The sequence below is a fragment of the Tetrao urogallus genome (genome assembly GCF_951394365.1).
Source record: "Tetrao urogallus genome assembly, chromosome: 6".
Classification (NCBI taxonomy): Eukaryota; Metazoa; Chordata; class Aves; order Galliformes; family Phasianidae; genus Tetrao; species Tetrao urogallus.
The window spans coordinates 25,149,876-25,172,119 of NC_136819.1; the positions used below are offsets into that span (position 1 = coordinate 25,149,876).

Consider the following 22,244-nt stretch of genomic DNA (forward strand, 5'->3'; position numbering starts at 1 on the left):
CAGCTACTAGCAATTGCTGCATGTTGCACTGAGCAAATGTTATGGTATGGCAGTACTGAAGAAAACTCTAGGATTTGCCTCTTGGCCAGTTGAAGGTCTGTGTATTTTCCCAGTTACATCAACTTTAAGTCCTGGAGCTTGGTGCAACCTAATCAGCATTCTCGATGTTGTTACTTGTTCTTCAGAATCTCTTAGCCACAGACCATAACTAATATCTCCTTATGGTCTACTGCAAAACAGACAAAGAGGTATGGCTCCTTCCTTTCTCAAAGAAGCAAAGTGCATGTTTCTGAATGTTCATTCAACCATCTGGTTGAAGCTTACTGGCTTTTTTGCCCTCCATGTAGTATAGTAAATGGAAATAGCGTTTTTGGCATTAACTTTGCTTTGGTTTTGTGTAATGTAGTTGAGAAGCATAAGTATCTCTTGATATTCATGGATACCTGAAGCCTACAATTGCTAAGCGAGTTGTGAAGTTAAGAAAATGAATATCCACTGCAGCTTGCACTATGAAGTTAATGTGCTTAGTCATCAGATATAGAAAAGTACTTCTGGTTGGCTAGAAAGCAATCAGTACTTCCTGTGGAGACTAGCATAGGTAAAGGATGGATTGCAAAATGTATCTGAAGCAGTGATTGTGAAGATCTTAAAGGCATTGAGACTGCAAGAAGATGCTTCTGAAAGATGGAAATTCAGCTTCAGCATGTTAGGAAGAAAGCTCCTACTAGAGTACTGCTATGCTATGGAGAGCCTCTTCTACCTGAACTAATTTGAATCCCTTGTCACGTTCCTGAAAATGAAAGCACTGTTGTCTGGCATCGTGATTCAGAGAAAATTGTTGTGGAGGGAGTTCTTAATTTGCTACTGTTTGACTGCAGCAACTGAAGTTAGCAGTGCGCTGGCGATGATGAGAAATGGATAGAAGTGATAGTTTACCTGTCGTGTTTAGTGATGTCCATACAGACGTATTTGTTCTCTTCAGGCTGCGTTCTGAAAGCAACAGAATAATTCAAATAGAGTGTCATGAAGAATCAACTGCCTGCTCTTTCCTTTAAAATCACTTTGAAAATAAATAAATTCCATCCTGACATTTGGCAGTTGACGTGTTTTTATACAAAATGCTACATTGCCTTACTTGTTGTGCTCATCTTTGCCATGTAGATTTGGGAATTGTATCTGTTGTTGGTAAAGGTGTTCTTTAGTAGCCACATCTGAGATTTGTTCTGCATCTGTTGTTTTTAGGCTGCCAGTTATCAAGTGTCGGTACTTGTTACTTGTAAAGATAAATGTCTACTACCAACAAAAGGTTTTTGCTATATGTGCAGATAGCAATTCATCTGTCCTGAGCATTGTCAAGTAATACATTTTTATTTCAAAACTTGCATACTTAACACTGATTCTAAGACTTTGGCAACAGCAGCACAGTTTTGTAGGTTTCCCTTGAGGGGGAAAAAAAAAAAAAAAAAAAAAAAACAAAAAACCCAAAACCCACACCAAAAACAACCAAAACCGAACAAAGTAAGTATTCTCTGCTCTAGACTGAGCTGAGTTGGGTAGCCATATATTCTTTCACTTGCTGAATAGTAGTTCTGCTAGCTTTTGCGTTCCTCATTATTTCTGTATCCTTACCTGATTTGCTAATTCACAAAGACACTTTTTGTGGCTAAGGTGAGCCTTTCCAACTAAGCATTTGAGTGGAGGTAAGGAAGATGTTCACAAGCAGTAAAGTGTCCAAGCCAGTGCCATTCAACAAAGCTGACTGTTTTGTTTCATTTTAGCCATAGAATTATAGAATCACACACAATCTTTTCCCTGCTTTAAAAGAAAAAAAAAAAAAAAAAAGAAAAAAAGCTGGAGGGTTGATTTATTGCAAAGCAACAAGATGGTTGGCTAGCTAATTTCAAGCTGATCTGTAAGGACACTGAGGGGGCAGGGGGTTGCAAAAAGCTCATGGAGAGATCCTGAGAGAGCAGAATACTGAATACAGCTTTATTGCGGAAATGAATAGAATGCTGACATTCTGATTGCTAAAATTCTGCAGGAATTTCAGTAGCAGTTAAAAAAAAAAAAAAAAAAAAAAGTATCAAGTCATTCTATTTTCCTTCTATTTTCCATCTCCTTAAAATTCATACCTGTTAATTCATACCTGTTTAAGATCCATTGTAAGTAACAGTTATTAATGCTTTTTTCAGAACCCTTAAGACATGGATGAATGCTAGAAATGTCTGTATGTAATGTGAAACTTTTTAAAGTGAACATCTTTTTTTCTCATTAACATCTTGCTGTATTGATACTGATTGTTTCCTGCAGTGGGATTGAAGTTAAATTCTGTGGACCCAACAATGAGCATTGACTTGAAATACTTGGGTGTGCAGCTTCCTCTTTCCTATTCAAATTATTCTTTGTGGAGCTATCCAGGAACAAACCCCAATTCTCCAGGTGAGTAGAACATGAATCTGCTGAGGCTGAAAGTATTATGTTTTATTGTCGGTGATCAGAGGGATTTGGGACTTGATGCTGTTCAGAGGTAGTGTTCTTATTCATTAGGACAGGAATATTAAACTTTCCAAAAGCAGTGAAAACACGAAAGTCCATAATCAAAATACTTCAAAGAGCATTTAGTTTCATATTTGATTGTATTATTATTATATATATACTTTTTTATACAAAGCTGTCAATGAAATGTGCTTGTAAAATTACTATTTCTTGTATTAATTCATTTGGTATCCAAACAAATGCATTTTTCATTAGAATGTGACTGATTCTACTACTGGCAAATACTGTTTTTTAACAGTAAATGTGTTTGCTGAAGAAAGTGCAGGGTGGTTAATTCCAATGTCGCTCTCTTGCTTTAGTATTCTGACTGGTGTTTTCTTCCTGTACTGTTTTTGGAGCTGGTAAAGAGGCAGACCTTGAGTCTCAGACCTGTCTACACCACAAAAGAGGCAGATCCAATTCAGAACGCCCCAATCCAGCTCTGTGTCAAAGGCAATTACTTCTAGCCTAGCCTAGCAATATATAAAACAGCTACAAAGGACCCTGTTAGTATATCTACATTACACTTTAGCTCTTGGAGATGATGGATTATTTGACAGAGCTGTCACATGTATTTCTGAAAAGAAATGAACAATTCACTAGGACATTTGTAACAATCAGTCTTGATTTATAAACTGAGGCTAGCTTTCTTCTTTTCCAGATACTGGATTTCCTTTTGTTTCCAGAACAGGAAAGACAAATGATTTCAGAAAGATCAAAGGCTGGCGAGGGAAGCTTCACGGTGCTTCTAGAAATGAAGGTAGAAAAAGCAGAGCGGGATTAAAACAAAAGTGATGAGATGAGATGAGTGCAGATATTTCTAAATTTCTTAATCTTGGAGAGATGCTGCAGTTCAGTTATAGTGTGTGTTTTAATGAGAGATTTATTTTTGTTTTGAGACTCTCTTGAATATTGCTACTACTGCCATGAACAGCCAAGAATGAGCACTTATGAGGGGAAAAAAGAAACTGAAAATGATAAAACAAACAGAATCAACAGCAAAACATATTCTGTTTTACACATAAGGTTTCAGTGAAAATCAAAATTGTAATAATTTGGTTTTGTTCATCAGTTTTGGATTAAGCTGGGGAGCAGTATAGTAAGTCCAGAATTCTGATGCCCTACAGACTTTGAAGTGATTTTCTTTTATATTGGATGTATTTTTAACTCCAGTTAAGTGAATACTTCTACATATTCAACTACTTTGCCCTGCCTCAGAAAGAAATGAGTACTTAGCAGTTTGCCAGGTCTTACTTGGAAATTAGGTAAAATATTTCTGTTGTACTCTCTGCACTTGAATACTGTATTGTGTTGGGGTGTTGCAGATTTGTTCTGGTGTTGCCAGGTACGTTGTAGGATACATGTTTAGGACAAACAAAAGGAAGCTGCACAGAAACACTGATTCTTGAAGACTTTCTCTTTTTGTGAATGAATATACTTTCCTCAAAAAGAGTTGTTTGGACTGCTGGCTGTGTTTCTGATTGAGCTTATATTTGATATTTGTGTGTTGTACGCTTAAAGGAATTACATACATCTTTAAAGAAGTATTTACCTCTTCTATACTGTTTAGTTGCAGTAAGATTTAAATGTGTGTGTGTGTGTGTATATACATATATATATATGTAAGATAAAGCCTGTCAGTATGCTTTCCCAGGGGCCAATTAAAACGCTCGTCATTTATTTAGGTGGCAGTTCAGAAGGTTCCTTGAAGAATCGCTCAGCATTCTGTAGTGACAAGCTGGATGAGTACCTGGAAAATGAAGGAAAGCTGATGGAAACGAGTATGGGATTCTCTTCTAGCACGCCCACTTCCCCTGTGGTGTATCAGCTTCCCACCAAGAGCACGAGCTATGTGCGAACGCTAGACAGTGTTTTGAAGAAGCAGTCCACCGTAATTCCATCCACATCTTACACGTTCAAGCCTGCTTCTCTGTCATCTACCTCTAGGAAGGCAAGGACTCAAAACAGGCAGACATCTTCAAACAGTAGAGGAAGATCATCCTACAAGCCTATACTGCCTTCGCCTTTTCCTGCCAAGCAGAAACAGAACTTTTCAGCATCAGTAGAAAAGGCTGCTAAGTCTCTGTCGAGTAGCTGTTTGCCTAACCAAGCAGATGGTTTCCTGATGCCAAATCTGGATGAAAACATACTGCCAAAACAAATCAGTTTGCGCCACACAACACAACAGCAACAAGCAGCTCGTCCACCAGGTCTGTCTAAATCTCAAGTAAAGCTAATGGACCTGGAAGACTGTGCTCTCTGGGATGGCAAACCACGAACCTACATTACAGAAGAACGAGCAGATATCTCCCTGGCTACTCTGCTTACAGCTCAGGTAGGCAGCAATACTTTTCTTTCCTTCAGTACTGTTGCGTTTTCAATTATCTGTAGTTACTGAAGCTGCCTGTGGATGCAGAAAGACTGAAGCTGCTAATGAGCATGACAAAACATGTTCTTCCTTTGTGTTGTAGCCTTTATATTGAAAGTTCAGAACTGCTGTCTTAACAGCATGTGGAAATACTAACTGTATTAATAAGGTGTTGATATGAATATTAATTATGAATTATCTCAACTTCCCTGTGAAAAGTTCTAATTGATACAGTTGCTATTCAGTAACTACATTTCCTTATTATTTGACACTTATTTTTTTCAGTACGGATAACTCCAAATAAAAAAAAACAAACAGAAACAAAACAAAAAACATCACGTAACTTTGATGTCAGATGATAAACTTTTGCTTTCTTCGCAGCCCACTTCTTGAAGAGGCTGTTCAGCTGTCTCAAATTGTGTCTCAGAATATTAAAATGTAAACTCTCCTCTATTGTATTTTTTCCATACATGTGACAAATTTTTGTGGATAACCAGACCATGTAATAGGAGGGAGTTATAATTCTGAATGAACTTGGAATAGCAATTTCACATTTGCTTGATTTCACATTGCTAAAATTTCAAGTGTTTACTTACTATCTAAAACTTTTTCAGGCTTCTCTCAAAAACAAACCTATCCATAAAATAATACGACGGCGAGCACCTCCTTGCAATAATGATTTCTGTCGGCTGGGTTGTATATGTGCCAGTCTAGCACTGGAAAAACGTCAGCCTACCCATTGCCGCAGGCCAGACTGTATGTTTGGGTGTACTTGCCTGAAGAGAAAAGTACTGGTGGTGAAGGGTGGATCAAAACATAAGAAAATTCTGAAGAAGGCTGTGCGTGGAAATCTTGTGTTGTATGGATCACAAGAAGAACATCAAGAGGATGGAGATGTGGAAGAAGAGGGTGTGGGAGAAGAAGATGAGATGAAGCAGAAAGACAAGAAGAAAAGAAAAAAAGTGGAATACAGTGAGTATTGCTGGGTAAAAAGCAAATTTCTTAAACTTCTCTGAAGTCAGCTGTCTTGCCAGGAAATTTTTTTAGGTTCTAGTAGAGATCCCATTACTAAATCCAGAAATGGGAATGAGCTCTGAGAGATCTCTGCAGCGCTTATCTTGGTGTAACTGACTGACAGGTAATCACACCTTTTCCCTTTTAGTAACTCTTACCTGTTACAGGCTTTTTTGCATTATTCAGTCATTTATCTTGCACAAATAACTAGTTTCTTTTTGGTAATTTTAGCTTTCTCTGTACCCTCTAAATATGTTCAGGGACTAAGTATATGAAATAATTACTGCTATAGCTGTTGGTAATCTTTACTGTTTACTACTCTTTCTCTCCCTCTTAGCAAGTAAGCATCTGGAGCTTTATTTTCAGTTCCTGTACATAACTGTATTTCACTGACTTTGGTGGAAATAGTTTACAGTGGTTTTAGATCTGTCCTAAGGTATGTTCAGAAATATGACAGAAAGTGGCTATGGACTTACAGCTTTGTTCTAGTAATAATTTTATCAGCGGTAAAAAATGATGTTATCTGGTGTTCCACTGGAGTAAATAAATTTTTGTGTGTAGTTGTGTTATCAAGTATGTTTTTTAGATGTTTGAAATATGTGTTTGCTGTCTTTTAAGATCCCCGGCTCTGTAGTGGTTTTTTAATCTGCTATCTTAGCACAGCTTGGAAGCAGTGATTAGCATGGAGTCTTTCTCATTTTCATTTCCTGCATTTGTGGACAAATCCCTGGTGGCTTCTCACTAGAATTTGAGACGAGAAGATACCAGCATTATCTTCTTAATTCAGTGTGAATTAGTTACTGGTATATGGCTAGACTTTAGACTGAAACTAAAATTTCCATTACTGCCATTCTACATTAATTTTCACTTGTGTAAATTACTGGGTTTTTAAAATATATCACTGTTTTTTTTTTTTCTTTTTCCCAGCTATCTGTGACTCAGAGCCAGAAAAGCCTCTTAGGAATTGTCCGTTATGGGTAAAAGTAGAAGGTGAAATAGATCCAGAACCTATTTACATTCCAACACCATCTGTTATTGAACCAGTTAAATCTACAGTCCTGCCTAACCCAGAAGTTGTGCTTTCTGGTAAACATAGATCTTCCAGTGGAGTGAAAACAGGCAGAGTGTATACTCCTAAACCCAACCCCGTGGTAAGAAGTGGGATGATGTTAATTCTTTTTTTCTTTTTTTCTTTTTTTTTTTTTTTTAAAGCTGAAAATTAAAGCAAACACTGCCAAAAACTTCTGTATATTTTAAATAAAATGAGATAAAAGGCATTTTGATAAGCTAGGATGAATTGACACATACATGTACCTATTTAACTACGTTAGTCTTCTGTTGAGAATTTATTTAGCAGTAAATTCTGTAAATACAGTAAATACTGTAGCAGTGAGAAAAGTGGTAATGATTTGCTGATGACCTCTTAAATAATGCAGTAATATATGCTGTTTATGGGTAAAATGATTACTTGTCCTGTAGTGTTTGTAGAAGTTACTATCTACAGGATGTAGCCTTGTTAATAACTTGTGGAAAAAGTGTAAATAGTGACTCAGAGGATCACTGTGATTGTAGAAGCTTTTGTGTTCTTGTTTGTGGCTTCATTGCCGTGTGCTAGGAATCTGTCTTTGCTTCTCCTCTCCCCTCACCTTTATCTAACACAAGCAATAGCAGTCATAGAGGAAGAATAGTAGTGAGGTTGAGTCTAGTTATGTTTAAAGAAGAAAATGTGTCAGAGTTGCTGCTTAATATATATCAGATATGGTTAAGTGGTGAATGACACTTCAGGACTTCTTTCTCTGTTGAGAAGAGAATTTAAACAGGTAGGTTTTTTTCCTGTTTTTCTTCCTCTGTGTAATTTGGGAGCAATCTGTAGACTGAGCTATGGTATTATAGTGTGGCTTGGATTGGAAGAGAGATTGGTAGATTCTCTAATTCCAGCCCCTCTAGCTGGGGTTGCTGCCAGATTGTATCATCAGATCGGATTGTGTAGGGCCCCATCCAGCCTAGCTTTGAAAGCCTCCATAGGTGGGGCAAGAAGAAAGATTCAACTTTAAATACTTCTGATATTTTCTACTTTAGCGTTAATACTCTTTTAGAAAGCAAAAGTGTTTTATAGATCTGGTGCACATCCAGAATGGAGAGGTTGTATTTTTTTTTGTGTAGATTCGAGAGGAGGACAAGGATCCTATCTACTTGTATTTTGAAAGTATGATGACTTGTGCAAGGGTTCGAGTATATGAGCCTGGGAAGGAGGAAAAAAATCAACAAAAAGACCAAAAGGATTCACAGAGCTTTCTTGTAAAGGTAAGAATTTACAATGTGTCCAGCACGTATCCTGCAACAGGTAGGAATATTGGAAGTGGGAAGAAAACTTTTTCGCAGGAGCTTCCGCATAACGTGGGGGCTTGGCTTTTATTTGATGGTGATGTAGTGACAGGGACCAAATCAGCATGCAGTGATGGTCAACTTTCCTTGTTACTGTGATATGAATTGTCTTGTCTGTGGAAATTCCTGGCTGCAAAACTCATTACTGCATGAGTCTTAAAATTGCTGTTAGAAGATGAACGTTTTACTTCTGTCAAAGTTAAAATGCTTTCCAGGGTTATGGAAAACCCTGGTATGGTAAAATACTAGTGTATTTTGTGATGTGATTTTATTGTGGAAGAGGATAGACAAGGATAATATTTTGTACACTTTTTTTTCTTCCCACAGATGTATGAACAAGGACTTCCGTCTTCAAAGAAGGAATCTTCTAAGAAAGAATTATCTAAAAAAGAGTCTTCTAAGAAAGAGTCTTGTAAGAAAGAAACCAGTGAGATAAACAAAGACCCTGAAAAATGCGGAGGTAAGAGCTGAATCTTGAGTGTAATTGAGTGTGTTGATAGTTTTTGGCTTAAAGAAAAAAAGGAACTGTTGATGAAATGAGTGCATTTGCCGTGGGAGTTTCTACAATTGCCAATAAAAATCTTATGATGTGCTTGCAGTTTCTTGTTTTCTTAATCAGTCGTGTGTCATGTGGGAGATACAGCAGGCTAACTACCAAGTACTTGCCATTGTTCCAAGGTTGAAATGATTGGTGTTACAGTAGCTCATTCAGAGTAAAAGATTGCATTATACGGCAGACTTGTATATATAAGGATGCTAGTTAGATACCTAACAAGAAATGGAAATCAGAGGGTTCCCTCCCTACTTTCATTAATTTTTAATTACTGAAGAATTAATAAGTTTACAAGTGGTATTGCGAGTCTTCGACTCTCGTGTTCTCCACTTAGAACTGTATGGGTCAAAGAAGTGCCTCTATTCTATATGGAGCTGTTTGATGTTGAATTATTTTAGTTCGAGTTGAAAGGTTGAATTGAGTTTTTGCGCTACATTATGTATGAATATGGCTTTGAGTTTGTAACTCATGAAGAGGGAGGTTAGGCATCTTTGTCTCTTTCTGTTTGAAATGGCCCAAATCATGTCGCAGTCCTTAAAATGAGACGTACTCAAGGCATTCTATCATCCACTAATGAAATACGGCTGCCTTTTTGAGCTGATTTTTTTTTTTTTTTTTCCCCCCCCACTGTATAATGTATGCAACAGCATTCTGTGTTTAAGGATCGGAATGGAAAAATAATACAACTAGTTGAAAATACTGATGAATTGGTAGGTCAAAATTAAAAGGACCAGGACACAGGGCTCAACATCCTTACAGTTTTGCAAAAAGTGACGTTGGATCTCCAATGACAGCAAAAGGTCGTGCTTCTGTTAAACATCTTCCACAAAAGACAGTTCTGCTAGTGGCTTGTCTGTCAAAAATAGCGTTATAGGACACTGGTCCTTTTCTGACTCCAAGAGAAAAGTGCCATCTCTGGAATGATCAGTGATGCTTTCCATTGCGTATTGATGTTGCTTGGAGATGTTACATCCACACACTGAAACAGTCCAGCTTTGTTTAGCTTGTGAGATGCAACGGGATACAACGTGAGATGGTATGGCTACAGAGAATTAACTGTGAGAAACAGTTACCTTAGTTTTGCATTTTTGCTTGCTTGTGAAGCTCTGCAAGGGGAAGTGATGTTTTGAACAGTTCTTTTTACTTGCCCTGCAGCTGAGACAAGGGTGGAGGTGGGCAGAATAAAACTGTTTGAATATCCAGGTGATTAAAATGCCACAGTATTGCAGAAACCTATTTCAATTCTTTCTCAGAGAAAAGTTCGTGGTCTTCCCATAGTGAGGGGGACTCTTCCTCCGCCTCCTGTGTTCATCCCACCACTTCATGTGCACCAACCAAACTTATCGAGATTATCTCTGACTGCAGCTGGAATGAAGATTGCAGTAAGATATTGACCATCCTATCACAGCACATCAACAGTAACATGCCACAGTGCCTCAAAGTGGGTAGCCTCATTATTGAATTGGCTTCGGAGCACGAGGCTCAGGATGCAAACAACCCTCCCGTGTACTCCTCCAGAGTGAAAATTTCAGTGCCATCCTACCAGGACAGTGATGAGAAGCCTGAGTCACCTGACTTGGAGACTCCCGATAGTGGAGTGCCGTCATGCAAAAAAGCAGAAAATGTAAAGCTCTTTCAGGCTTACACATTGGACAAGCTGCGGGAGAAGTTGCATGGGGGCAAAGGCTTGCCTTTTTATGCAGGAATTTCTCCTGCAGGAAAGCTGGTTGTCTACAAGCGCAAAGCTAATATGAGCCACTCAGGCTTGATTCAGGTGGGTCCCTCTGCCTTTACTGTGGAGATTAGATTCAGTTTCATCCAGTATCCTAGAACCCCCTAAAGAGAAGAACAAACACTCTCTTAATTTGTCTTACCTAGTCTTTTGACTGTCCAGACAAGATATCTTCATATCCAGTGACATTTTTGCCTCTCTGTAACCTTGTCCCTTTCAACAGGAAAATCTGATTCCAAGTCTGAAGTCTGGTGATTTAGGTTGGTCTTTTGGCCTTTTAGGTCTTGGTGGCCCAAGCACAGAATCTTTCTCAAGATCTTGGAGCTTTCGAAAACTCTCTGCAGATGCATTTGGCAGATAACACTTCTGAATAAGTGGCTGTCAGAAGCCACAGAAAGAATAATTTCAGAGGAGGTGTGTACACTGGGACAAAACTTCAGAAGGAAACTGTAAACATTAAATTGCTTTTGATTCAGTTTGCTAGTGTTGACAAATAGCTTGTTGTCTTCTGAGTGTATGTTAGTGATGAAGAGACTTCATAAAATTAAGAGCGTGTCATTTCTCTGCAGTCTCGTGCTGCCAACTTGCTGTTAGGAATTGCTGGAAGGAGCTGTAGGGCTAGGATCTCTTCTTTTTCAAGGATATTTTGTGGTAGTAACACCACTTGCACTGGAGGTATATGAATTAGAAAATGAGAATTGAGTTCATTTGTGTAATGCTTTGCAGATGCATTGCCCTCACAAAGAGAAGCTCGCAGAAAGAGCAACTTAGGGGCAGACTTCCTGTTTTAAAGAGTAAAGGCCTTTTTCCTTATGGTGTGTTAAAATAAGTGGCTTTTAGAGGTTACTACCGAACAGCCTGGAAGTAGAATGCCGTACTACCAACCAAATCAATATGAAATTCCTGTTGACCACTAGGTTTACAGCCTGATATCCAGAAAAGTTTGTTTCTTCTCTCAGTTACAAGTGCAGCTCTGAATGTGAAGTTAGTCAATTCGTGGTACAGTACAGACAAGGAAAGAAAGCTGACAAAGCTTTTGCAAAATCCTTAGAGTTTTGTCCCGATGTATATGTACGTGTTTTTTCTTCTGTAATGCTAGGTGATGATAGGGTGGAGAATTTTATCTAAAATCGTCCTCATATTTGGAAAACCACTCAACTCAGGACTGCAGTGTATGTAGGAGAGGTAAAACGCGTGCTAGCTTCCCTCTACTTGATTTTAGTGATTTCTCATGTTCCTTTGGACTCTGTGTTTCTGTTTGAGAGTCTTGAGTAGCATCTAATATCTGTATTACAAAGATACAGCAGAGTTGCTTGAAGATACTCTGAGCAGCAGGGAAGTTAGGAGTTCCCAGTCTGAATTGTAATGTGGGTCTTTGTTTTTGTTTTTTGAAAAGGACGCTTGGAAGTCCTGTGGAATGAAACACCTCTCCAGAGGTGGTGAATTAGCATTCTTTTCACAAAATTTCCCTTTTCCACTTTTTTCAGGTTAATGATAAAAGGTATCCTCAGGCCAAACTGCTTTTGGGACAGATGGGGGCATTACATCCTGCCAGTCGGCTAGCTGCTTATGTCACAGGCAGGCTGCGACCCACAGTACTTGATATCTCAACCCTCAGTACTGTGATCTCCAAGGTAGCATCCAGTGCTTCTGGGACACCATCAGTCCAGGTGCCCACAACATCAGCTCCCAAAACTACATCTTCCATCAGCACTACTTCAAACCCCAGTGTGACGACTCTGAAAGCTCTTATCCCACCACTGAGACAGATAGGTAGGTTGGAACTTATTACTGTATTTTAAATTGCGTGAAGGTACATAAAAAGCAAGTACACAGCATTGCTGTTGATTTCTTTGCAACAGTGCCTGCTGCCTTTGGCTGACTTGCCAACTAAGCTGCCTCTGCAATAAATAACCTCTCTAAAGCAGAAAGTTTTATTTTGACTTCAGAATAAGACTAGAGGTGTTGACTTTTAGTTATTTTACTAACAATACTAGAGCATATTTTCAAGAAACAAGGAAGAAGGGATACAGATACCCATTGAGCTTCAATTTTTTGTTTTGAGAGTTTTCTTACTATGACTTTTTGATTGCTTCTCATCAAGCATTGAAATTAAAACGAGGGTTTAAAGTGCAAAAGGATTGCTCCGAGCTGTAGTTCCACAAAGTTTGTTTTTCTGATGGTGTTGCACTTAGAATTGGAACTCGTGACCAGCAAAGCTGCATGAAGCAGCGCAGTGAAATACAAGATGTCCCAAGTCTGGATTAGCAAAAGAACAGATGTGCAGCCGATAACTACACTGGCCTGCAGTCTCATTGGATTTCACAAGCTAAACAGGGTTGGACTTAGTCAGCACACTTGAAATTTTTTTCTTTATTTTGTCAGTTTTTTCTTTTTCTTTTTCTTTCTTTTTTTTTTTTAAAGGAAGGAATATCAGGAAAAGCATTTGGTACTTGTATCTAAGTTGGTACTGAAGTGCTTACCCAGCATGGCAAGAGATGAATTTGCTTTTAAATACCGTGTTTAGCATGATTTTAAGCAACAACAACAAAAAACATCGAAGAAAAATCTAGTTCCCAGCCACACATTTCTCCCATCTTCACTAAATACCTGAAGAAGTTTTGCAAGAGAAAAGGATGTTACCTGTGTCCTGGCAAAATGTTAACTTTGGTGAATTGCTCTGTTTCCTTCTGCCTAAATTTTCCTTGCATTGTAAATAGCTGTGTTGTTTTTCTCTTCCTGTGATAAAACCAGTTGTGTTATGTGTTTATGCACTATTGAAAAGGTGGCTGCATTTCACTGATGGGTGAAGTGATCATTGCATATATATGTAAGTTGGGCTTACGCAATGGTCTCTGCATTGTTTTACTATGTATTAGGTTCTGTTTCTGATCTGTAGGCATCTGGAGTGATACAGATATGGTATTCTGATCATTGCAGAGCAAGAGATAAAGGGAAGCTTCTCAGTAGTGATTTCTTCCTATTGGTTGAATTTGTCCCATGCTCAGATGCACAAATGTCACTGCAAAAAGGAGGAGGCAGGACAAAACTCTCTTCCTCCTTTCTCTGTGGCTTATATACAGTCAGAAAATCAAGAAGCAGTGAAAAGAGGAACATGGAAAAAACTACTACAGGAAGAATTGGAGATTTAGAATGTAGTTTGAGCCTGTTATTGCACCTAGCCATTTGTTTCCTCATACTGAAATTATAATTATATATTCATAATTTCATGATAAAGAACAACACCTCACGACCTAATTTTTTTGTATGACCAGGAGGAGATGCAATAGAATACGTGCATACTCCTAATATGTAAGTCATATTCAGAACTGCTGTGAAGGTTTCAGGTTAATTACAGGGTGTTCTTAAAGTGAATGGAGACCCAAATTCATGATGAAATGACAATTGTTGTGCCTGAAGAACAGCAAAGAGAAATCTATTAAAATTTTGACCTGCAAGTTTTTATTTGCAGCTGCTCGACCCTCACCTGGTGGTGTGTTCACAAAGTTTGTGATGAACAAAGTTGGAGTTCTGCAGCAGAAGATTCCTTCAGTGAGCACATGCCAGTCTCTATCAGGGCCACAGAAGCTCAGTATCAGTCCTACACCGATAATGGTTGTCACCCCTGTGGTTCCCACAAGTCTGTCTCCAGCTCACTGCACTATCTCTCCTGGGGTTACTACAGCCACCACCACTTTTCCTGTAACTGTAGAAAGTACCAGTGTGGCACCATCTACTGTGTCTGCTCCTAGCCAAACAAGAGCTAGTGAACCTGCCTCCTCTCCTCCTGCAATTACAGTCACAGGTGCTTCTGCAACACCTGGAACCAACACTTGCACTACTTCCTCATCTGCCACTCCTACCGCCACTGTGAACGTAACCAAAGCAACTGTGGTTGCTGCTCCGGTACCAACTCTGTCACTCCCTACTGTAGTAACAGCACCAACAATTACTTGTCCTGTTATCACAACATCCCCTTCTACAGTTGTTCTAACAACTGCAGTGGCTACGTCTGTGGTGACCACACCAGCTTCCTCTGTCAGCTCTGTTCCGATAATATTGTCAGGAGTGAAGTCAGCTCCTTCAATAGCTCCAAAAAGAGGTAAGGCTTGTCTGCTTCAGCGTACTGTTGCAAATGCTCGCTTTTTTCTTTCCTCATTCATTGCTGGGACATGGTATGCAATTGCAGAACCCAGTTTAAGTATAGACTCACATGTCTCACCGTTATTTCCAAAATGGAATAAAAAATGTAGTTTCTTAAATGGCTTGTTTTATTCCAACCTAGCCAAAACTACTAGAGAAGGGAAAAAAAAAGTCGTTATCTGGTCAGTATCTGCTATGAAACGAGCTTGAAGTCTCCCATTGTTTCTTGGCTTGTAGAAATGTGTAGCACAGTTATTGCTGTGATTGCTATGATTTCACCGTTGGTATAGAATTGAAGAAGTAGGTGTGGAATTACCTTTTCAGTGTTACTTGGGAGTTATCTGAGTCATGGTTGACAACTAGACACGCATCTAAAGATCCAGTTGTTTCTAAAACATCTGTGCTTGATTTAAGAATAATGCCTGATTTATAGTATGTTTTCTTAACCTGATTTTATGTAACTTTTGAAAATGTTTTAGAAGATGCTACTCCTCAAGTGCAAGCTGTAAATAAGACTCCTCCAAAGATACCTCCTGGAACAGAGAAACGTGTAGGACCGCGACTGTTGTTGATTCCGGTGCCTCAGACATCCCCTGCTTTGCGACCATTAAACAACGTGCAACTTCCTCAGAAACAGAGAATGGTTCTTCAGCCTCTCAGAAGCCCTGGTGGTGTGAACCTGTTCAGGCATCCTAATGGACAGATAATTCAGCTTGTCCCACTGCAGCATTTTCGAGCTCCGGGTGCCCAGCCCAGTGCCCAGCCTAACGTGCAGCAGCCAGTGATGTTCCGCAATCCAGGTACAAAGTCCAGGGTTTCTTTCTTGACTGACTGTTGTGTTACTTAGATTTGTCACACCGTGTTGCTATCTGTGATGCTTATCATACTGACAGTAACAGAGCAGGGTGTGAGTAAAGACTGTTAAGTGTAATTACCCAGAAGTAATGCAACTTCAGCCCATCTAAGATGCAGAAAGTGCAATTAGCAGTTAAATTACCAACACTTGGGAGTTCTTCACAGCAGGTAAAAGGGTACATGTGTGTGACAAAGGAGCCCTAGTCACTGTATTATCACTTAAATTATCTCCTAATTCAGAAATCATACTTGCTGGAGATGCTTTTAAAGAGAACAAGCTGTTAGCTATGTCTCATTGGACTGAAGTTCTTTCTGACCTGAGGACTTGGCCTGTTACAGGAGAAACTTGCTGCCAGTGGTCTTATTTTTCTTGTTTTAAAAGGAGTTTTGAGTATCTAATCAATTGCACTGATGGGTTTGTTAAGTTGGAAAAGATTGTGGTATAATCACGTGATTTTGTCATATTTTTTCTCTGTGGAAGTTTCTACTGGAAGAAGAAAGAAAAAGATTAAACGTTCGTCTTTCACTTTAAGAGTAATCCCCATTTCCCTGTTTCCCAAGTGGGAAAGAATAAAATGGAAAGAATCTCAGCAAAATACAGTGCTTTCTTCAATTAAAAAAAAATGATGCTAGAGCTTACCATTACATCTGTTCATTCCAGAGTGACCACCTCATTATTTTTTTAAGGAGATGTTCTGTATAAAAACTGAACAGTTTACTTTATGCAGCATCCAGTTTTTCACTGAGAAATTGTTATGATGCTGGTTACATTACACTCTATGAGAATGCTGGCTGCTTCTGGTACAGCATCAAGTGCTAAAAGAAAATCATATGGGCAAGTATAAGCTGATATTTTCTTTCCTTCACAGGATCTGTTGTAGGAATTCGGTTGCCTACACCTGCTAAGCCTCCCGAGCCACCTGTATCTTCTGCTTCCTCTGTGTCTTCCACTCCTTCTGTCACAAATTCAACTGTACAAACTGCAGGACCCAAGTCATCCTCTAGGTCCACTCCAGCTACTCAAGCATCTTCTCCTTCTCCTTCAGTAACAAGATACGTGTCACAAACAGGCGCTGTGACTCTGAAGATCTCACCTGCTACTACTAATGTGACAAATCAAACCACCACTGAATCAAAAATAACTAGCAACTCAGGTGTTCAGCCATCTTCGAATGGTAATGTCTTACCTTTACAATCTGGCAGTTTTGCTTTACTTCAGCTCCCAGGACAGAAGACTGTACCAAACTCCATTCTTCACCATTTTGCATCTCTTCAGATGAAGAAGGACTCCAAGAAAATAAGCCAGAAAGATGACTCAGGTGCTGCTCAGCAAGCAGAAACAGAGAAGGATTTGCACGCAGAGGAGAGTGAAGTTGCAGAGTCTGAGGCCGCAGAGTCAGGTGGCAAAAAAGAAGAAAAGGAGGTGTCAGTAAACCAGTCAAATAATGTTGAAGGATCAGTGTCTCGAACAATCACACCTGTTGAAAGTTTCACTGCTTTAGAGGCATTTGAGAAGGATTCAAAGGTGCTTGAGGGTTCTGGTGATGATGGCCCCTCTCTTCAGAATGATGTTTCCACAGATGTTATATCTTCTGACCATTCATACATCAGTGAAAAGCCAAATGATGAGGAAGCAGTCACAGATGAGAAAAAGGATTTGGTCTGTTCTGAAAATGTAGGGGCTGTTTCAACTAACTCTGAAACAGTTTGTGAATCATTAGAATATTCTCTAGTTGCTCCTCTGAATGATGCACATCCACAGGGTCTCAAGGATCAAGAGGCTGTACAGTTGAAGAACCATGGAAAAGACCAAATACATGCTGAATGGGAAGATAAACCAGTTAAGGAACAGGAGGGTGAAGTGCAGGCACATATGAAGGAGAATAACAAAGCAAGTTCTGGGCAGTCATGGAGGCAGCAAGAGCAAGATATACAGCTGGAGAACGAAAAGGAACAGACAGGAACTGAACTGTCTCAGAACAAAAAAGAGTTCCAGGATGGTCTTGTGCAGCCGAAAATGGAAGAAGAGTGCAAGGCCTGTGCAGAAGCAGAAAGCTTAAGAGAGAAAAAAACAGGCAAGTCTGAAATAAGTTCTGCAAAAGAGCAATGTAATGCTTTGGGAGATAAGCAGGTAATAAGTACTGTGGAAGGCAGAACCAACATAGCCATGCAGGAAAGCAGTAAAAACAAAGAGCAAGGTGCTGTTGATTCTCAGGAGGAAATCAAGGCAGTTGAAGATACTGTAATACCTGCTAACAGTTCTTGGAGCAAAATATCCAGCATTGCGCCTGTTTCAGAAAACAAAAGTGAAGGAGCTAACGAAGCTGACAGATCTGATATAGGTGACTTCATGATGCCTGGACAGAAGGCACAGGAACCCAGGCATCACAAAAAGAGTTCTACGCCCACTGCTGATATAACTGATTATATGGAAGAGGAAGAATATGATGATGATGATGATGAAGAAGATGAAAAAACTGACGATTCTGCTGATGAGATGCTGGATGGTGCTTCTGATTTCTTAAGTGAAGAGGAAATAGATGTTGAAAAAGTGGTAAGTATTTAACTGTTTATGAAGGGACTTTTTTTAATTGACCAACTATCATGTCTGAACCCATGGATTTGAAAGAAACAGTACAATTGTGTTCTAGGCTTCAGTTTCTTTAGAAATCTTAGATATGGCTTCCAATATTCTGACTTTTCCTGTCTTTTTTTAATGAGTAGCATTAAGTGGCCTGTTAGATACTGTAGTTCAAGTCTGAGTTACATTGAAACAGCTGTAGTAGAACTGTTGCATGTGATGTTGCTATTGTATTGACTAAAGCAACTTGGTTCTGCCTAATATGACATAGGATTCTAAAATGTACTAACCAGTGGTATTTCTCATATGTTAAGCTGTTTCCTTTTAGTCAGCTTTCATAGTTCTTACTAGTCAACTTTTGTTTCTGGAAGGAATGCTCAGATTGTTCCTTGAATTCCCCTTGAGCACTGAAAGCTGTCATTCTGTGTTTAGTAGAAAGGAAACTGGCTACAGAAGCCACAGAATAAGGGAAGTGATGTGGTTAATATTTGTAAGGTATGTTTACATTTTAATGCTAGTAGAGTTTCTGTCTGATTTCATTCAGAGGCTGAAACAATCATACATGTAACTACTTCATGTATTTTTGGTGTATCGGAAATAGTGTACTGTTTGTTAAAAAACACAGAGCTGGGTTTTTCTGATCAGTGTAAATGGACGTAAGAAATTTGCCTTTTTGGGGGATGGGATAGAAGCAGAAAGAGGTGAAAGGGGAGAAGAATTGGGGAGTAAATCAAATAAAATACGATAGACTATATTAGTGTTCTCAGAATGTGAAGCTCTAGGTATGTAATTCCAATTATGTAAAGTTCTTTTATCCCTTCTCTATTAACTTATGTCTACTATTGAAAACCAAATTAGACTTCTTCCTCTTATAATGATACCCAGACTAACTCAGTTGAACCAGCAACCACAGCTTTTGAAGAATGTATTTTATTAAACAGAAAAAATAGACAAACCAATTGGTGTACCAGCTCACAATTTTCAGGTGTGATAGTAGCATCCCAGCTGCATGAAGATGATGAAAATGAAAGCATCTCTGATTTTTGGAAGCTCTTCCAATTTGCAAAACTGAGCTGTTGCTGTCTTGTGTTGAGTGGGGTGGTGACAGTGTGACAGTTCTGTATCTTCAGCAGTGTTATCATTAAGTTTAGAGAACTACAGCTCATAGTTGTCAGTTGCCCAATAAATCCTTCAGACAAAGTAGTCTTAATTATCTGTTGTTTACCAACAGATAATAAATACAGTGTCTTGGTCACAGAGTAGCCTGTTGCCAGGATTGATGTTTTAAAGATCTGGTTTTCTTCTGTCTTCTGAAAGAATGATAAAACTAATTATCAGAGATTCTAAGAAGAATTTGTTTTAGAAGAAGTGCATTTTGCGTATTTTGGAAGTGATCAGTACAGTTCAGGGAACCATATAAGGTATTTTCTAAGTATTTAGTATAAGTTTATACAAACTTGATTAAACTAGCTTTAGTTATAGAGCAGCAAGGCTGGGCATTGAGATCTTGAAGAGAAATTTTAAAAGCAGTTCAGAATTTGGGTGAATTCTTGATGTGTCAGTGTGTGCTGCCTGCAGGTTGAGTTAATATGTCAAATGCCTACTGGAGAATTCAGTTTAAATCTAGATGAGTAAGTCTGTAGTCTTTTGCACGGGGTGCTTGTTGATAAGAATATATTTTTCTCAATAAGACTTGAAGCAGCCAGGAAGACCGGTTTGGGAGAATTGCAGTTAGGTATTTGTATTTATTTATTTACTTATTACTACTGATGAGGTCTTCAGTAGATCAACAGAATGAGGAAAGTACTACTTGATTGACCATTCCCTTTCCTGTGCTCCTGAGATGTGCTGCTTATGGTTGTTTCTTATTTCTTGAGGAAGATGGGATGATTATCACTGGTGGCCTGAAAACACAGAACTAAAGTAGGAATATGAAAGTGGGTTAGTGTTAAGCCTTTTGCATTTCTCTGTGTAGAATTGCTTTTAAGATCATTCCACCTGAAAGACCCCAGAAGAGTTGGAGCTGCTCAACTCTTAAGAGTTACGCTCAAGCTTTGTGGTTAATATAATTTGAAGAAGCTTAGAGAAGATTCCTAAAGAGTGGTTTAGGGATCCGAACAAACATCTTCCTCAAGAGAAAATGGCGCTAGTTAAAGTGGCATTCCCGTAACAGTGAGTTGTTTAAATTTATGCTAGTTCTTAAGGTTGTGAAGACCCAGTATTGAGCGCGTATTCGGAGCAGTAGGCCTTTGTAAAGGACTGCAGATACCTGAGTCCAGTCCTTGTTAATGAGTAGGCAGGTTTTTCAAGGTATTTTTATTGCTTCTTATGGAGGAATGTACAGGATAGTAATTTTGTTTCAGGAGAGAAGTATACTTAAAATATAGTTATCCAAGGTAGAAATCCAGGCTTTTATATTGGAGACCTTAAGCCCATTCAGGAAAAAAATAAATAAATAAAAATTGCTGTAATACTCCTTTAGCAAGAAGTTATTGTCCAAAAGCATTCTTACCATTGTAGTGAACCTCTTTATTTTAATTTACCCATCCTTGTCAGGAAAGTTTGGACAGCTGAGTTGTAGCAGACGTTTCTTTGGTTTTGGCTTATGCCTCCTCCCCATAATAAGTTTTACTGGGGAGACACTGGGGAAAAAAGAGAATGCAGCCATGAAAGAGAGAATACAAAAACTCTTAACAGAAGCAGGCTGTTCAGCAAACCTTTTGAGTAGTTGAGAATTCTTAGTTACATTGCAGAGCTTCAGACAGTGCCTCAAACGACAGCAAGAATATGCTTCATGTAGACCATTTGCACTCTTGTTGGGATAGTGCTTACAGGACAGGCTGCGTTGTTATTGCCTATCAGACTGGCTGAAGTCAGTTTATATGAACAGGTAACAGCATGGATTTAATCTGTTACGTTTAGCTGTTAGAAACACAGAAGCACAGTGTGCATGCATCTCCACTAATACTTCTGTTTAGTGAAAATACTGACCGATCTGTCACTACTGGTTTGGAATCTGGGCTGATTTTAGGTATTCAGGAAGTAGTGCTAAAAAAAATCCCAGAAAACTCTGGTGAGATTCAGGATGATCGCTACTTACCTGTATTTTGGCTGTCACTGTTTTTTTTGTTTGTTTGTTTTGTTTTTTAGTAGGTTTCCCTGTGAGGTTTTCATTGCAGTAGTGACTTTCTTGCTCCTAATTTTGCATGTTGATGCCCATCAGCTTGTTGCCTCATGCTTGCTCTCTGCACTTAAGAAACTCCTGTGGAATTCTCTGCTCAACAAAAAGATGAGCTCCTTAAGATGGGTACCTCTGCCCTTTTTCATTTTTTTTACCTTGAACTGCATCAAGAGAAGCCTCGGGGTGATGATCCTCTGAGGTTTGGTGGTATGAATAAAACCTTTCAAGTATATCACTGCAAACAAACTAATCAATGTCAGGACCCTTTTTTTTTTTTTTTTTTTTTTTTTTAATAAGTTCTGGTGCAGTCTCTGAGACATGATGTTAAATGCCTGCTTTCCAAGGCATTACATTAAACGGCTGCTTGGCCTGACCTATGTCACAAATCATGTGTGAATTGTTCATGAGTGGTTGTTTGTTTAAGCTAAGACTTATCAGGAGTTGTTCTGATAGTTTAATGCTATGGATAATAAAGTCCTATAGTCTTGTTTAATTTGCTAGTGTAAAAGTAGCCTCTCATTGCCTGGCAAGGTATTTTCTTCAGAGTGTTGTAGTAACTCAGTGGTTCTTAAAACTGTGACAAACCATTACAAATGATTGTAGCACTGTAAGTTTAATAAGCTCAAGTGATATGCTTTTGGGTGATCCGAGGTTTAGCAAATTCTGAGGTGTCCAGAGCTTTTGATACAGGTGTGTCACATGTGAGAACTGCAGACACTGTAGAGTACAAGGCAGATCCAGAAATGAAGGATTTCCTTGGGTAGTTTCTAAGGACATCTGTTATCTACCTTCCTTGTTATCACTGTCACACAAGACCTACTGCCATTAGGCAATTTGGTGTTCAGAGGGAAGTAGGCTGACAGATGCAGAAGAAGAGCAGACATGAAGAAGAATGTC

General features: G+C 38.9%; 1 protein-coding gene across 1 annotated transcript in view; it reads left to right on the plus strand.

Moving 5' to 3' along the window:
- MGA (MAX dimerization protein MGA) overlaps positions 1 to 22,244 on the plus strand; it is a gene marked incomplete at both ends in the record, with an annotated part of 45,497 nt that overhangs the window by 9,883 nt on the left and 13,370 nt on the right. Inside the window, 12 exons of the mRNA XM_079537279.1 lie at positions 2,311 to 2,439; positions 3,197 to 3,295; positions 4,221 to 4,870; positions 5,518 to 5,875; positions 6,845 to 7,068; positions 8,081 to 8,221; positions 8,630 to 8,762; positions 10,109 to 10,629; positions 12,075 to 12,360; positions 14,060 to 14,689; positions 15,210 to 15,530; positions 16,455 to 18,139. Of these exons, the coding sequence (XP_079393405.1) occupies positions 2,311 to 2,439; positions 3,197 to 3,295; positions 4,221 to 4,870; positions 5,518 to 5,875; positions 6,845 to 7,068; positions 8,081 to 8,221; positions 8,630 to 8,762; positions 10,109 to 10,629; positions 12,075 to 12,360; positions 14,060 to 14,689; positions 15,210 to 15,530; positions 16,455 to 18,139 (5,177 nt within the window). The remainder of the gene's footprint in view (positions 1 to 2,310; positions 2,440 to 3,196; positions 3,296 to 4,220; positions 4,871 to 5,517; positions 5,876 to 6,844; positions 7,069 to 8,080; positions 8,222 to 8,629; positions 8,763 to 10,108; positions 10,630 to 12,074; positions 12,361 to 14,059; positions 14,690 to 15,209; positions 15,531 to 16,454; positions 18,140 to 22,244) is intronic.